Source organism: Nanorana parkeri, unplaced genomic scaffold, assembly GCF_000935625.1.
Source record: "Nanorana parkeri isolate BGI_ZX_2015 unplaced genomic scaffold, ASM93562v1 scaffold982, whole genome shotgun sequence".
NCBI classification, from domain to species: domain Eukaryota; kingdom Metazoa; phylum Chordata; class Amphibia; order Anura; family Dicroglossidae; genus Nanorana; species Nanorana parkeri.
In genome coordinates this window covers 12,058-27,249 of record NW_017307250.1, presented here as the reverse complement: position 1 = coordinate 27,249, position 15,192 = coordinate 12,058, and the positions used below count along the sequence as shown (strand labels likewise).

The window sequence follows — 15,192 nt, the reverse complement described above, 5'->3', positions numbered from 1 at the left end:
CCCCCAGTCTCTGCGCCGGGAGTGTCAGATGAACGGATGATCCGACACTCCCGGCGCAGAGACTGGGGGCCTGCCGGCCGCTGGATACCGATCCGGTGGCCGGCAAGTCCCACCATCTATGCACAGGGACTGTGCTGGGCCCCCCCAGACTGAGGCCCCGGTGCCGGAGCACCGGCTGCACCGGCGGTAGTTCCGTTACTGGTCTGGTCACAGGATGAGAGACAAGATCTGGAAGTGTTATGCTTACCATATATTTGACAAACAATGCTGTTCAAAGAATTTCAATGGATTGCTTAGTGTGTTATGCTATGATCATATGATTGATGACCTGAGCGGAAGATTGGCACTGCTGTTAGATGATGGTTTGTAGTCAGGTGATTGCTTATGTTATTGGGTTAAATCGCTTCCTCTAAAGCCTTGGTTCTCAACTGGTGAGTTGTGACCCAAAAGTGGGTCACGACCCCGCGTTCAGTGGGTCGCCGCATGCCTTCCAGTTTTCTAGATGAGAGGCTCCACTGCCTCCCCCTAGCGCAGCACTGTCAGTTCTGACACTGAGCAGCCATTTAAAATATACTGCCCGGCCCTGAGTGTCAGCTTGAGGTGGAGTGGGCTGTTGGTATGGCCGCGAGGTAGCTCCATCCATAGTGCATTCCTTACAGCTCTCTCACATGTCCTGTAGAGGTGTCTGAAAGGGTTTGATGTCACATTCTGGCTGCCAGCATCTCTACGGGGCGCACAAGGAAGCTGTACAAGCAATGCACATATGGATGGAGCTCCAGCACAGCAACCCACACTGGACCCCAGGCTGAGGATCCACACCAGTTCTCGTAAGGCAGAGAGACTGGGTGGATCTTAAAAAAAAATTAAACATTTTTTGGGAGTGTGTGAGATTGTGGATGTATGTCAGTGTTTTTGAGGGTCCCTTCACACTAGTACAATGCGTTAATCGCATAGCGCCATGTGAGTAACTCCCTGTACCACACAATCGCACCTACCGTGCATTCTGGTGTGGGAGGTATGTTGTGTTGCCATTCCTTTCAATGGTACCCAAATGCACCTACCACCCACGGTTCGAACTCCCACACCATAATGCGTGGTACCCTAATGCCGTGTGTTCCATTGCAGTGCGACTTGGATCGCGACCAAGGACAAATGTGTGTCTTGAGGTTACACAGGTTGAGAACCACTGCTCTAAAAGTTATAGTGGAGCACCCTGGTACGTGAACTGGAGAAATTCTGTGTCACATAAAGAGGTGATGCGTAGTCATCTAAGAGATATAAGGAAGAATATGACAGTGATATCTTCACCTGTGAAAAAGTCAGTTTCTATAATGAAAGGCATCAGGAGTTATATCCATGGCTGGTGAGATACAACATGAGTATTATAGTGCCTTCGGCACTTATGAAACACAAGTGCAACAGCTTTTACTGTATTTTAAAAATGTTTAATAAACCCGTTACACTTTATAGTTTAAAATTTGCATCTCGTACTGGGAAATCATATATAAAACCATTTTAAGACCTATTAGAATGGTAAAAGAAGTTGTGGTTTGTTAAGCTGGCCATATATCTGTAGATTTTCTTTAGAGGTTTTTCTATCAGCCTATGGTCAGATAGAACAACAGATTCCTCCATCTATACTAAACTGTGTGGATGGAGGAATCTCCCACTGGCCAAGCTTCAGTATCTTGCTAGTCAGCCCCACTGCCTCTCAAAACACCTGACCAATGTCTGCATCCAATCAGATTGTTCAGGTATTTTGACAGCCAGGGGGGCAGACCAGCCAGATACTGAAGCTTGACCTAGTGCGCAATTTAGTGTAGTTGGAGGAATCTGATGCACTTTTTCCATCTGACCATACAAAATCTGAAGATAACCTATAGGTGTATGGCCAGCTTTAGATTACTGCTTCCTTTGTGTAATGGCAAGGGGGAAGTAAGGAGAAAAAGTAAATCCAGCATTAAAAGTAATTACCAGAGGAGATACCTGGGAAGCTGGGTTACCTTTCTGTAGTGTGGAGGTACTAAGGGTATACTAAGGATTATCTGCCCAGTAAATTCAGCTCAAGAGCTGACTGATGCTAAAATATGTCTCCAAGAACCCCAAAATGACATTGTGGATTGTTCAGGCAATTTCTTGCAACAGTTTGGGTCAAAGTGCATCAGGCGCATCAATTTAACCTGCATGAGAGGTGTGATAAGAAAAAAAACACCTTTTGCTGTCCAAAAAGAACATTGGGGCAAGAATTGTTTGCCATTGAACATTTGTTGGACATTTCACGTGTGAATGAAAATCCACTTTGTGACTTTTTTTTTTTACTGAATGTGGTTTTCACATTGGCTTAACAAGTGTTAAGTGTCACTATACTGTTGTCCGCTGATTCTTTTTGTGGCATCAATCCAGACCTCTGAATGATTTCATAAAGAAGATTTCCACACATTTATCTTCCACTGGGTGGAGACATCTTTATTAAAAAGAGTACAGGCAGTCCCCGAGTTACAAACATCCGACTTGCATACGACCCCTACTTACAAACGGGGGTTATTACTGTACAGCAGGGGGTCCCAGGCTGTAGCCAAAGTGTACCATGCAGCGTTCCAGTAGTTGTAATGCTACCGTGCTCATGCCAACAACGGGTACCCACCTTTTTGGGTCTGGTTCGTAGCAGTGTACGTACATTACAGGAAGTTGGCTTTTGTTAGACGTGCAGATGAGGGGTGCCCGCCTCTTCTTCCCGGGTCACTGTGAGGTTTTTACTGCTGTCTGTATCATTAGAAAGATTTAATCTCACTACATGTCCTTGAGACAACAGGAAGTGAGAGAAAATCTACCCCTAGGAGGGAAATTCACACCTGTAAGAGTGATCACCAATCCTTGTTTCCGGGACAACTCCAAATTTTCAAAATCCAATTGTCACAAGGACAGAAAGTGAGGTGAAATCTTCTGAACAGGGGCACACACAGCAAAACAAATGTTACAGGGGGTTAACCCTTCCCTATGCTATCCAAAACTAAAACTTGGCTGGAGTTACACTTAAAAAATTTACCTGTTCCAACTTACGTACAAATTCAACTAAAGAACAAACCTACATTCCCTATCTTGTTTATAACTTGGGGACTGCCTGTGTTTGAAAACTTGTGTGCAATAACCTACAATTTGGGAATAATTCCTTTTAATGAAAGCTCATGTGAATTACCCATGAACTATACAAGAGGTCTTTGGAGTGTGGAATTTGTCTCTTTTACGTGCTTTTAACCTGTGCTTTTCTTGAAACAGTTCCATATCAGTACTAGGTTTTGGAGGCAGTTTATCCTTTAATCAGTAATATTAATCAATATTTTTCTTACTTTAAGAGCAGCAGGCATTTGCAGGATTCAAGGAACCTTTGCCTCCTTTTTACATGGATGGTTAGGAAATCTGTCCTTTTAGTAAAAAATAGTAATTTTAGTGCAAAAAAGACGACCTCCAAGTATAATATAAAATATTAGACTGAGTCAAGGTAATAAATACTAAATATATCGAACTTCAAAATTGTATTCATTTGCAAAACAGCATAAAACTACAGTTGAGTTTAGAGTTAGTCCTAAATGATGGTCCTAAGATTACTCTTATTCCACCACTGACATATGTAAGGATACTTAAAATATGTAGCAATCATTTTAGTACTTAAGTGCATGCTACAGACCAAGTTACATTTGGCAATCCTGTCCATGGAAATAACTTGCCAGTGACAGGTTTGCTAGACAAGGGCAGAGAAATATTCATCTTTTGTACAGTGTTTCTCCTTGTAGACAAAAACACTGCAGAATCTGGCCAGTGGGGGAGCAAGGTTGTGGAAACCGGTATTTCTTTGCCTTATGTACTGCTTCTGTTGCTGGTTAGTTGTCACTAATGGATGACATTGCAAGTTTGATATGGGCCTGTGTTTACTTACAGTATATATGTGCATGTGTATGTTGGGGCAGAGGTCTTTTGTATAATTAGTTTATTATATTTTGGCAATTGTTTTTCACATCATTCATTTCACAAGGAGGCTGAAATGCTTCTATTAGTTAAGTATATCACCAGCACACCAAAGTAAAATATTTTAACGAGTGGTCATTTTATTGATGTACACATACCTCGTCATAAAGCAACGTTTCGGGGCCACTTAGGGTCCCTTCATTAGGCATGACCACAGCACCCACTTTAAAGGGACATACCAGTAAGAAGTGCGGTGGAAACCTCTTTTGAAATGCTTATATGGGACAGTATAAAATTAGACAGGTGCTTTTAATGGACACTCTGATGTCTCCTCTGCCTACATTGCCTGCAGAGTGAGAACATGATCTGACCCAGCGCTTACAGTTGATTCAGTGTATACAGAAGAGATCAGAACGGCAGTTCTCTGATCTCCTCCCAATTCCCATTGTCCATCTGTCCATATCCGCTGTCCATCTGGGTGTACATTTACTGGCAAGGGCAGCACTGTGGGGCTCACAGAGGTGCCCACCGAGTGCTGGGGCCAGAAACGGACAGAAGTGATTCACCAGAAATACTTCTAATATAGAAAAGCCACTGATGATATCAAACAACTTTTCCACCTGGGTGGACTTCCAAGCACACTCCGGGCCCTAGGCACTGCCTATGTAGCCTTGCAGGTAATCTGGTTCTGCCTGACAAAGTCTCTTTAAGTTGGTATAACTGTTTGTTTTTTCAGTTTTGACACATTGCACAGTTTTTCTCATCACACAAGTGTCCACAATTATAGTTTCCACTCAGTGGCCTAAGGAAAAGCTGCATCTCAAGACACAAAACTTTCCTCTGTTACTTCTGTGGCAAGAGACCCTTAAAGTGAACCAGTAAGGGGTCCAATGGCTTGATTTACTAAAGCGAAATAGGCTGTTCACTTTACAAGAGAATTTTTACTTTGCATTTCCTTAACTTAGTGAATGTGGTGAAAGTTCAAGTTGGAAAGAATGCACAATCACATGCATGGAAAATAAAGCTTTATCTCATTCGCTAAGCTAAGGGGAAATTCTTAAAAAGCCTATTTGGCTTTAGGAAATCAACCCCCAAATGCTGACCTGACCACATAATTGTACCATACATTAGACAGGGCTTTGCTTAGTCATAATGCTGTCCTGAGCACATTTGATTGATGATGTATTTTTGTACAAGCTCTATTGCTTGGGTCGTGTGACCGTGTCAGTAAAAACAACTTGTTAGAGCTATTGAAGGAATCATATGGTCTCCTTTATATCCAGAGCTACTTTACATCTGTACAGAGCAACAGACAAGAAGAAGGAGATAGGTTTTCATGTTTCCTAAACTATAAAAAGGAGCCTGACTCTTTTGCATCCTTCCCCATACAGTTATGCTGCCTATTTTAGCCAAAATGTTGTGGTCTCTAAAATGATGTGGACCGTAGACACACAGCTCTCTTGTATCGTGTCATAAATGCAGTAGAAGTGAGATCTGCTTTAAATTTCAGCTAAAGGAAAAGAAGCATGATTCATTCAGCCTCACTGCCACTGAACCATACCCCAGAACCAGTATGCAGCCACCTCGTGCTGAAGTTGACCACATTCTATGGTGTGGATTGGTATTTTAAATTCTCCTGCAAAGGAAACAGGGCTAAGTACAAAACACACAGAATGCAATAGGTTCTATCTATTACTGGTGCTAGGTACTAGGCATATAATGACACATGGGGGGTGATTTACTAACCTAAACACACGCATGCACCAGGTGCGTGTGCATTTTTACACAGCAAAACGTATTTATCAACCAAACACGAGCAACGTGTCACATTTTCACGCCGTTATGGCGCGTTTTTATGTATTTACGTACGTGCGCGTCATGTAGCATGCGCCATAGGCTACACGCCGCTCTAATAGCGGCATGCAAGTCTCTAAAAGCATATTTCCACTAATGCCATATATGGAAAAATCATGCACATGATGCATATATAATGCTGCTTCACAGTTTAGACAAAAATGGTTAGCTCATGCATTTACATTCCTGCATTCATCAACGCAAGCAACACAACGTAGAGCTAATTTACACAACATCACCTTGCAATTCATCCAGGGCTTTGCACAACACACCTGCTGGGTGTGTACACACTACAAAGGTGTCTAGATTCCACCAATAGATCATGCTGGGAGGGAACACACTACAGAGGTGTATACTTGTTCGTGGCGTGTTTATAAGGTTAGTAAATCAACCCCATGTTCTTTATTATGCTGTAATAGTAAAATATTTTGTTAAATCAATAAACAAGGGATCAAAAAGATGCCAGTGTGGCCCAACATGAGATTTATATTACCTTTTATTTTTATTATTTGATAACACACAATGCAATCTGCATAAGTCAGTAATCCACAAAAACCAATGAGTGGTCACTGGACTAAGTAAACCAATAAATTGGTTGATATGACTTCTGCACCTTGCATATTTTCCTTGCTCCTTAAACTGGCTTAAGTCAGCAAGCCAGCCTACATTAATAATTTGTGCAAAAAAAGGATGTTGGGTTTCTTTAATCTTGTATATGAAAGGAAAGAAAGGCGGTGAGTAGGTGGCACACACATGAGCTGCGAGAAGGCGGGAGCAGCACGATTTTTTCTATATAGTTGTTGAAAGTGAGAAAGGAACCACAGTTTCTTCTTCCTCTTGTGAAACATATAGTACCTGAAGGCTTGAAATACAAAGACTCACTTCACATCTGTACAATCAAGATGGAACATATGCAGCAACACATGGGCTATCCAGTCTTCTGGACAAACCAAACTCAGAGGCCGCCAGTTTTGACCCATTCATCTATGTACCCACCCCTGCCACCTTTTCCAGACTTCAGGAAGAAGAGGCGCAAAGAGGGAACTTGTGTATATCTCTTCATCATTTTTCTTCTGGTTCTCCTGGCATTAACTGGAGTGGGCATAAGTACTTACAAAATAATGGAGCTGCAGAAGAAAGTTGACCAAGTCAAAGAGGTACAAAAATGATGTGTTTATTTTCTTTTCTTTACATTTATGGGGAATAAGGCACATGTGCTGGATAGCATTTTAGTGAATCTATTTGAAATACATATGCAAGAATATTAATTTAACTTGCTTTAAATGTGCATAATTTTAAAGGGGGACTCTATTTAAGGTAGGGAAGAGGATTGAATGGGTATATTACCCTTTTCTATTATCCTAGTGCTTATATTATTAATGTAATACATGTGCAAATCTGAATTGAAGGCATATCATTTTTTGGATCTGGCTTCTGTGAGTTAAGAAAATGTGCATTATTTTCAAATAACTGCCTTCCACTATTATAGTCAAGCCGCTATGTTAAAAGCTTGCGTTAGATTAATTTTATCTTACGCTTTAACACAAAGATAAGGATCTTTTAACCAGGAGACTGTAATTTTAAAATCTCTTTGGACTTGGCAAAAAATAAAAATAGGTTTAAAAATAAATAAATACATATCCTCATGCTGTTGCATTAGCTGTGTGAATTGAGCTTATTGACTTTTTATTTTGTAAATGTAGAGGCATGAAAATATAAATTGTAAATGGTTCTCTCTCTATAGAGATTTCTGCATACAGTAATACCTTGGTTTACGAGCATAATTCGTTCCGGCAGCATGCTTGTAATCCAAAGCGCTTGTATATCAAAGCGAATTTCCCCATTCCCCAATAATGGAAATTCAGATGATTCGTTCCACAACCCAAAAATATTCATATAAAATGATTACAATACTGTACTGCAATATAATACTGTATAAAATGTAAAGAAAAATAAACCAATTACAGGTACCTTCGTGGCTGGTGTGAGGGGGACAGGAGAGGAGGATTATTGTGTAGGATGACTTTCACTGTCACTAACGGAATCACTGTTATCTCTTGACTCAATGGAATCTTTTTCATTTTGTGAAACCTTAACAAGGAATCTATCCAATGTGACATGTCTCATCGCTCGCACTGCTACAGCCTTATTCAGGTGGTGCTTTTCTACAAAATTTTGCTCTTATTGCAAGACATTTGCTTGTATATCAAGGCAACATTTTTCAGAAATGTTTGCTTGTCTTGCAAAACGCTCTCAAACCAAGTTACTTGTAAACCAAGGTATTACTGTATTTCCCTAGTTTTACTTTTTGACTCTAGTCTTTTCCATTGCATGTGAAGTTCTTTGTAGCTCCAATAAACCTAATGTCTGAAGTCCCTTTGAATTTATGAGATCTGGGGGTTTCAAGTGTTGTACCACCGCTTTTGAGGCCATCTAGATGATATTATTCGGCAGTACTATAGTTATTATTGATAGATATTCTTATTTCCATGGAGTTAGTTTTATGGTTAACAAGAACCTTGAGATCGGTGCTAAAGCCAACAATCATTGAGCATATCATTGTAGCCAATGTACCTGTGAATGTGAAATGCAAAGCTATTTTAACCGACACTCTAAATGACACTCATATTTGGATCACTATGAAAGATTATACCCTCAGACTTGATATTTGAATAATTAAAACTTATGATGAAGAGGTGGTCTACAACAATGGGTGATGATACTTTAATTGTCATGTATGTAACAATATCAAGGGGCTTATTAAAAAAAAATGCATACACAAATACAGTATGTTAATAAGCAATGTGAACATGTACAGTCAACATTAGCCTTGTTTTAGGATTATTTTTCCCAATGGGGTTTCAATGCATAGGATATGGATCGAAAATAATACACATGAAGCTAATTCCCTAAGCAATAAGGCTTGTGTTAAAAGCTATAACAAGCATTATCAGGCATGTTCCTGTTATTTTCACATCCCACTGGCTCCTGTTGGTAAAAATATTTTTTCTGGGCCAAAAGACAATCATAGTTCAGTGAATGGAGCCTTTTATGGTCCATTGTGCTTTTCCTGCCATAATGTGATCAGAGCCTCCACCACACTCTTCATGAGGTGCAAACTACTCCATTCTTGAACTTCTCACAGTGAACTCTTTGTTTAAATGTCTTATATTAAGAGAAATACTGAGTCTGCCATTGTGCTCCTTCTTTTGAAAATACGAGTTGACTGGCTGTGCCTGAATTCATTAAGTGACGGAACCAAAACACGCATTCATTGATGAAAAATGCTTTCTTTTTGCATTCGTTCTCAGTTTGTGTCTCAGAACCACAAACTAACACCTTCAGCAACGTAAGCCTCCACATATATATGTAATGCAGGAGTGTGTTAACAATTAGATTATTTAACTTTGCTCAATGTACTCTTGCAAACCATTTATTTAATTAGCTAGCAGCAGTTAGTCACATTCATCTGGACTTGTGTTGTGGTGTTGAAGATTTTTGCAGCATATTCAAGGTGCTTTGTCAGTTAGAACTGAATACATTGCTTGGATAAGCTGAAAAAAGTCTTTAATATTACAGAACAAGATCAGTTGAATGTAATACAAGCTATACCATGGCCTGGATTAATGAGAACCTTTACAGGCGGGTAAAGAGAAGCCCAGGAATATAATATTCTGCACCTTATGGAGTTTGTCATGTTGGAGGGTAGTATGGTATAAATAAAATACTGCAGTATTGGTTTCTTGTCATACATGGTAACATAGTAACATAGTAGATGAGGTTGAATAAAGACAAGAATCCATCCAGTTAAACCTATGACAATAGACTTATGCCAGAATAAAACTACAAAATACATTGGAATATACCAATCCACATTTATGAGTGCGCAAATCTTTACTAAGTTCACCTGAGTAGTCATTTTTATGAATTGGTACTTCAGCTGTCCCTTAAAGCACTGCAAGCCCACTACAAAAATAAATATTCCCCTTGATAAATTGCTGTATCAAGATTAATCACTTCAAGTGATTTCTGTGTACAGAAATAAAGAATCTGCCATTGACTTGGTTTTTTAAAGGTTAAGGGGCCAGGATTGTGATCCTGATGCTGACATTACTACCTAATAGTCATTAACCTGAAACATGTATACAAAACTGCAGATTAGACTTCTTTTGGTCAGTGACACATATGGTAGTAAAGGTCAATAATGTTCGCTTACACATTTTTTACCTCGAAGGTTGTATTTCATGTACTACAAACAGCTTCTATATGTATATGCAACTGCAGGTATTATTTCTAAATACTTGGTCTTGGTGTTAGCTCGATGTATGCGCAATGACAACTTGTGCACATAAGCAGCCATTAAGGGAGCCTATTCAATTCTATGTGATTGCGTTATGTCTTGGACACTGTAATGTACAGATCCTGCTCCCAAGGCAGTTTCTGCAATTTGGCTTTGGAATCTATAAGATCACAAAGGTTACAGCACCCTGAGATCAGCATATCAGCAGAATAGGTTCTTCATTAGCTGGATCTTTAAATGTTCTTCTGTGTGATTATGCCTGAGAATCACATGGGGAGTCAGGTGGGGATGAACCGAACATAAAAAGATATTATGTACAAGGTCTAACCAATTGATCTGATCTACAACTAAATTAAACCTATATTCTTTTAATTTCTTTGTAGACTTCTGCTGATGCTATTTCAATGTCGAATCCCTCCACAGAGAAGTTAACAGGTGAGATATTCCAGTGTGTAAATTATGAGCTGCTACTGGTAACCTAATATGAACATCTTGTCCTGTTAAAGCGCGAACATTAATTGTTATTCTTCTTTCTGTAGGAGAACCTCAGGAAAAAAAAGTAAGCAGACAAGCTGCCCATGTAACCGGTAAGTTATGTATTTGTTTATTGTAATTAACCACTTCAAGACCAGGTGTTTAGACCCCCTTCCTGGCCAGGCCATTTTTCAGTGTTCAGCGCTGCAGTCCTTTGACTGACGTTTATTCCGTCATGCAACGCTGTACTGAAATGAATTTTATACCATTTTTTGGGGACAGATAGGGCTTTATTTTGGGGGTATTTAATCACCACTGGGGTTTTTATTTTTTATTATAATTAGGAAAAATTACAGAAAATGTTGAAAAAAAAATTGTTTTTTTTACATCATGTTAGGAAACATTTATTAGTAACCAGTTTTTTGGTAAAATATAAAAGATCGGGTCACGTCGGGTAAATAGACACCAAACATGTCAAGCTTTAAAATTGCGCGCACCCGCGAAATTGCAGAAAACTACCATACCCAAAATTGGCCATAGGCGACGCTTTAAAAGCTTTTACCGCGCATCAGTTTAGTGTTATCAGTGATTGATGGCCCTAGACTTATTGCTCTCACTGCGACGTTCGCGGCGATATGTAACATGTGCGGCGTAATGGGCGCAATCGTCTTTTTTGCACGTATGCGCCCCCGACGCATGTTTGCATGCGTGTATGTATGGGTGGGGACTTAAAAAATTTTTTTGGTTTTTTTATTCTTTTTTTATGTGTAACTTGAAATTTGGGGGGGGGGGAACTTAAATTTTTTTTTCTTTTTTTTTTTTCCACTAAACTTTATTGCTATCACATACGGGGGCTAATAAAACCCCCCTATGTGATAGCAAAATATGTGACAGGTCCTCTTTATGGAGACATCAGGGGTCTCCAAGACCCCTAATGTCACCTAGGACCCCCCAAAAGAAGCTGATGAAGCAGAGATCTGCTCCATCAGCTTCTTTCCAGCTTCTGAAGCTGGAGAGTGACACAAGAATGCGGAAGTGATGTATTATACAACACTTCCGCATTCTTGCAGAGGAGAGGGGACCGGAGGGAGCTCGTGTACCGAGCTCTCTCTGATCCCCTGTGACACAGCCGACATGCTGATCCCGGGCTCGCACCGGGGCACAGCGGAGCCCGGGATCAGCGGGACAACGGCAGGGGGGGCCGCGGAGGGGGGGGCACCGATCGGCACCCCATACACGCGATCCGCCGGCTCTAAAGCCGGCGGATCGCTTGTATGGTATCAGGCATCGCTGCCTGTTTTTAAAAAACGGCAATTTCCCGCTCGGCGCGCGCGAGGGGGCGTGTCTGAGCGGACGTCTAGAGACGCCCGCTCAGATCTAGAGAGCTCCGGGCTGGCCGTTTTTCTACTACGGCCGGCCTGGAGGCAGTTAAAGTATATATTCTAAAATGCACACATAGGAATACTGTTTATTGCTGTCTGTGTCTCTGCTGGGGAAGATTCATCCCTTCTATGTGTCCTGTAAGACAGAAAGTGAGGGGAGACCCAAAATTATACAGTGGTCTAACCATTTATAGGAGGTGAGGGATTTTTCAATGGGGGGGTAACTGTTTGACGACGACTCAAAGCTAATTTTATTTAAAGCAGCCAGTCCAACCACAGCCAATATTTGAGTTTTAGGCAGAATCTGCAAAAGTGAGTACGCCAATAGTATTCAATCAGTCTTCAGTGGAATTACTCTCGTGTAAAATTTGGTGTTAGTTATTTAAACGCTTATGATATATAGTTTAAAGCTGAACACCTGGGAGATATAATTAAACTAAATTATACAGCTATTTATTCATTAATAAATAATTAAATGCATTTTTACTATGCAACTACAACGCTCAGTCTAACATCGGTAGTTTGTAAACTGTTAGAAGGTATGATTGATTAAGGACTATTTGGTAAAATTTGTTAAGGATAACGGCATAGTTAATGACAATCAGCATGGGTTCAGGAAAGATCGTTCCTGCCTGACTAACTTGCTAACTTTTTATGAGGGGGTAAGCAGAGATATGGATGGAGGGAAGCCGGTAGATGTGGTATATCTGGATTTCTCAAAGGCATTTGATACGGTACCACACAAGCGTTTACTTCACAAGCTGAGGGCTATGGGCATAGAGGAGGTGGTGGGTACGTGGATAGAGAACTGGCTACGGGAATTGTGTCCAGAGAGTATCTGTAAATGGCACCTTTTTGGACTGGGCTAGTGTAATAAGCGGTGTGCCTCAAGGATCTGTGCTGGGTCCGATACTGTTCAACCTATTCATTAATGACATCGGGGAGAGAATAAATAGCCATGTTTCCGTGTTTGCAGACGATACAAAAATAGGGAGGGTACTAGAAACGTATCGTGACAATATAACATTGCAGGAGGACCTGGATAAAATAGGGGAGTGGGCAATACTATGGCAGATGAGGTTTAATGTCGATAAATGCAAAGTAATGTACTTTGGACATAAAAATAAACAAATAGGCTATACAATCATGGGTATGCCGCTAGGGAAGTCAGAAATAGAAAAAGATTTGGGGGTCATTGTAGACCACAAACTGAATGGTAGCTTGCAGTGCCAAGCTGCGGTAAACAAAGCTAGCAGGGTCTTGTCCTGTATTAAGAAGGGGATGTATTGCAGGGACAAGTCTATAATTGTGCCTCTATATAGATCGTTGGTTCGGCCACATCTGGAGTACGCGGTCCAGTTTTGGTCGCCGGTACTGAGAAGGGATGTCCTTGAACTGGAGAGAGTCCAGCGGAGGGCAACAAAACTAATTAGGGGAATGGAGGACCAGAGCTATGAGACAAGGCTTCTGACCTTAAACATGTTTACGCTGGAATTAAGGAGATTAAGGGGGGATATGATTTTCATGTACAAGATGTTCAATGGTGACAGCAACATTGGCAACAAACTGTTTGAGATTAACTCCATTACAAAGACTAGAGGCCACCACCTAAAGTTGGTGGAGAAAACATTCCAGCACAATGGGCGAAGAGGGTTCTTTACAGTAAGAGCGGTTAAGGTCTGGAACTCACTGCCATCAGCAGTGATTTCAGCCAAGAGTGTAGATTTGTTCAAGAAAGGTTTGGACAATTTCTTGAGGGACCGTAATATCCAGGGATACCAGTATCCCTAAGAATGAGATGATGCGTGGACCTATATGGGTTGGACTTGATGGACGTATGTCTTTATTCAACCCCAAATACTATGTAACTATGTAACTAGTAACTAGTATAAGTACCTGAATCTGGCATGGTACAAGCTTCTTGCAGTCCCCTATATAGCAACACTTAGACTGAGAAGTAAGGGCCAGGACTGGGAGCAGGGTCAGGCTGAGGGGTAAGCAGAAGAAACCATTTTGATGCTTCAGCAGAAGAGGGTACGAAAAGGGCAAGCTATGCTGTTTAAAGTAGTTTACAGCTCATGAAAGCTGGAGTGCACCTTGGCCTTTTCTGCTTGGGATTTAAAAGACCTTGTCCTGGCACTGACTGGGAGCCAATCGGGTTTGCTACATGAAATTGTGCTTACAAGGAACAGTCTGGTAGGAGAGAAAAGAGTAAGTGGAGAGTTGACAGCATCAGTCTGCTGCTGCTCCTTCATTGTCCATTTAGCAGTATGGAGGAGGGGAGATGACACCACTGTAACCTGGCTGTGCTGTGTGACAGGGCTGTGGAAATCTCAAGACTCAATCAACAAAAACACAAATACAGCTCCCTTATATGCATTTTTTTCTGTGTATTTAGCTGTTTGCTTGATCAGCTACAAAAGCTTTGGTTTTGATTAAGACCACAAAATATGGTGCAAAGTAAAATTAATGTTATTTTTTTAACTATTTACTTTTAATTTTCAGGAAAAGAAAGTCCAAATTTGCCTTTAATCTGGGAGGACAGTAAAGGACGGGCTTTTACTAACGGCATTCAGTACAGGAACAGAGGATTAGTGGTGAATGAAACTGGCCTACACTTTCTATATTCCTCCATCTACTTTAGAAGTACAAATTGCCCAAAAGATCCAATGGAACTGACACATGTTGTCTACAAAAAGCCATCCCGATATCCAGGTGTGATGAAACTCATGGAAAGTACGGAACAGCATAACTGCAAGCCACTTAATACTTGGGCAAGGCACAGTTACCTTGGAGCAGTATTTAACCTCACTCGTGATGATGTCTTATATGTCAATGTTTCTGATGTCGCACTAGTCAGTAATGACGAAACAAAATCGTTTTTTGGCCTTTACAAACTATGAAGATCTTTGAATCGCTATCAAGTCTTACTCTAGACTCTTTTACAACAGTTTATGAAGGTAACCTTCAGCCAACTAATTCCCTGTATAAGGGAAATTGTTTATATCTCTTTGTACTTGAGGTATTTTGTAGAATTTCCCAATCCAATCATCTTCCTCTGTTGGCAGATGATTTACAAGATTTTATATTATATCCTAGAGGTTTTCAATAGTTTCCATGTTTTAATGGAACAGAAGATCTCCTTATGCTGGAAAAATTGTTTTTCAACTTTTGGATCAACTGCACTTTACCTAAAAGTTAACTTCCGAATCTGACTAC

General features: G+C 40.6%; 1 protein-coding gene across 1 annotated transcript; it reads left to right on the top strand.

The window, feature by feature from the left end:
- Positions 1-6,680: 6,680 nt before the first annotated feature.
- FASLG (Fas ligand) lies at positions 6,681-14,876 on the top strand. Its single transcript, XM_018566834.1, has 4 exons — positions 6,681-6,974; positions 10,501-10,552; positions 10,657-10,704; positions 14,479-14,876. Exons 1-4 carry the CDS (start codon positions 6,720-6,722, stop codon positions 14,874-14,876), a joined length of 753 nt encoding a protein of 250 aa, XP_018422336.1. The 5' UTR covers positions 6,681-6,719.
- Positions 14,877-15,192: the final 316 nt, after the last annotated feature.

Bases quoted from the DNA above. Each gene is read 5' to 3' on its own strand.
- FASLG (XM_018566834.1), top strand. From the start codon at position 6,720: ATGGAACATATGCAGCAACACATGGGCTATCCAGTCTTCTGGACAAAC. The intron at 6,975-10,500 runs GTACAAAAATGA...ATTTCTTTGTAG, and splicing joins AAGTTGACCAAGTCAAAGAG to ACTTCTGCTGATGCTATTTC. The intron at 10,553-10,656 runs GTGAGATATTCC...TTCTTTCTGTAG, and splicing joins CTCCACAGAGAAGTTAACAG to GAGAACCTCAGGAAAAAAAA.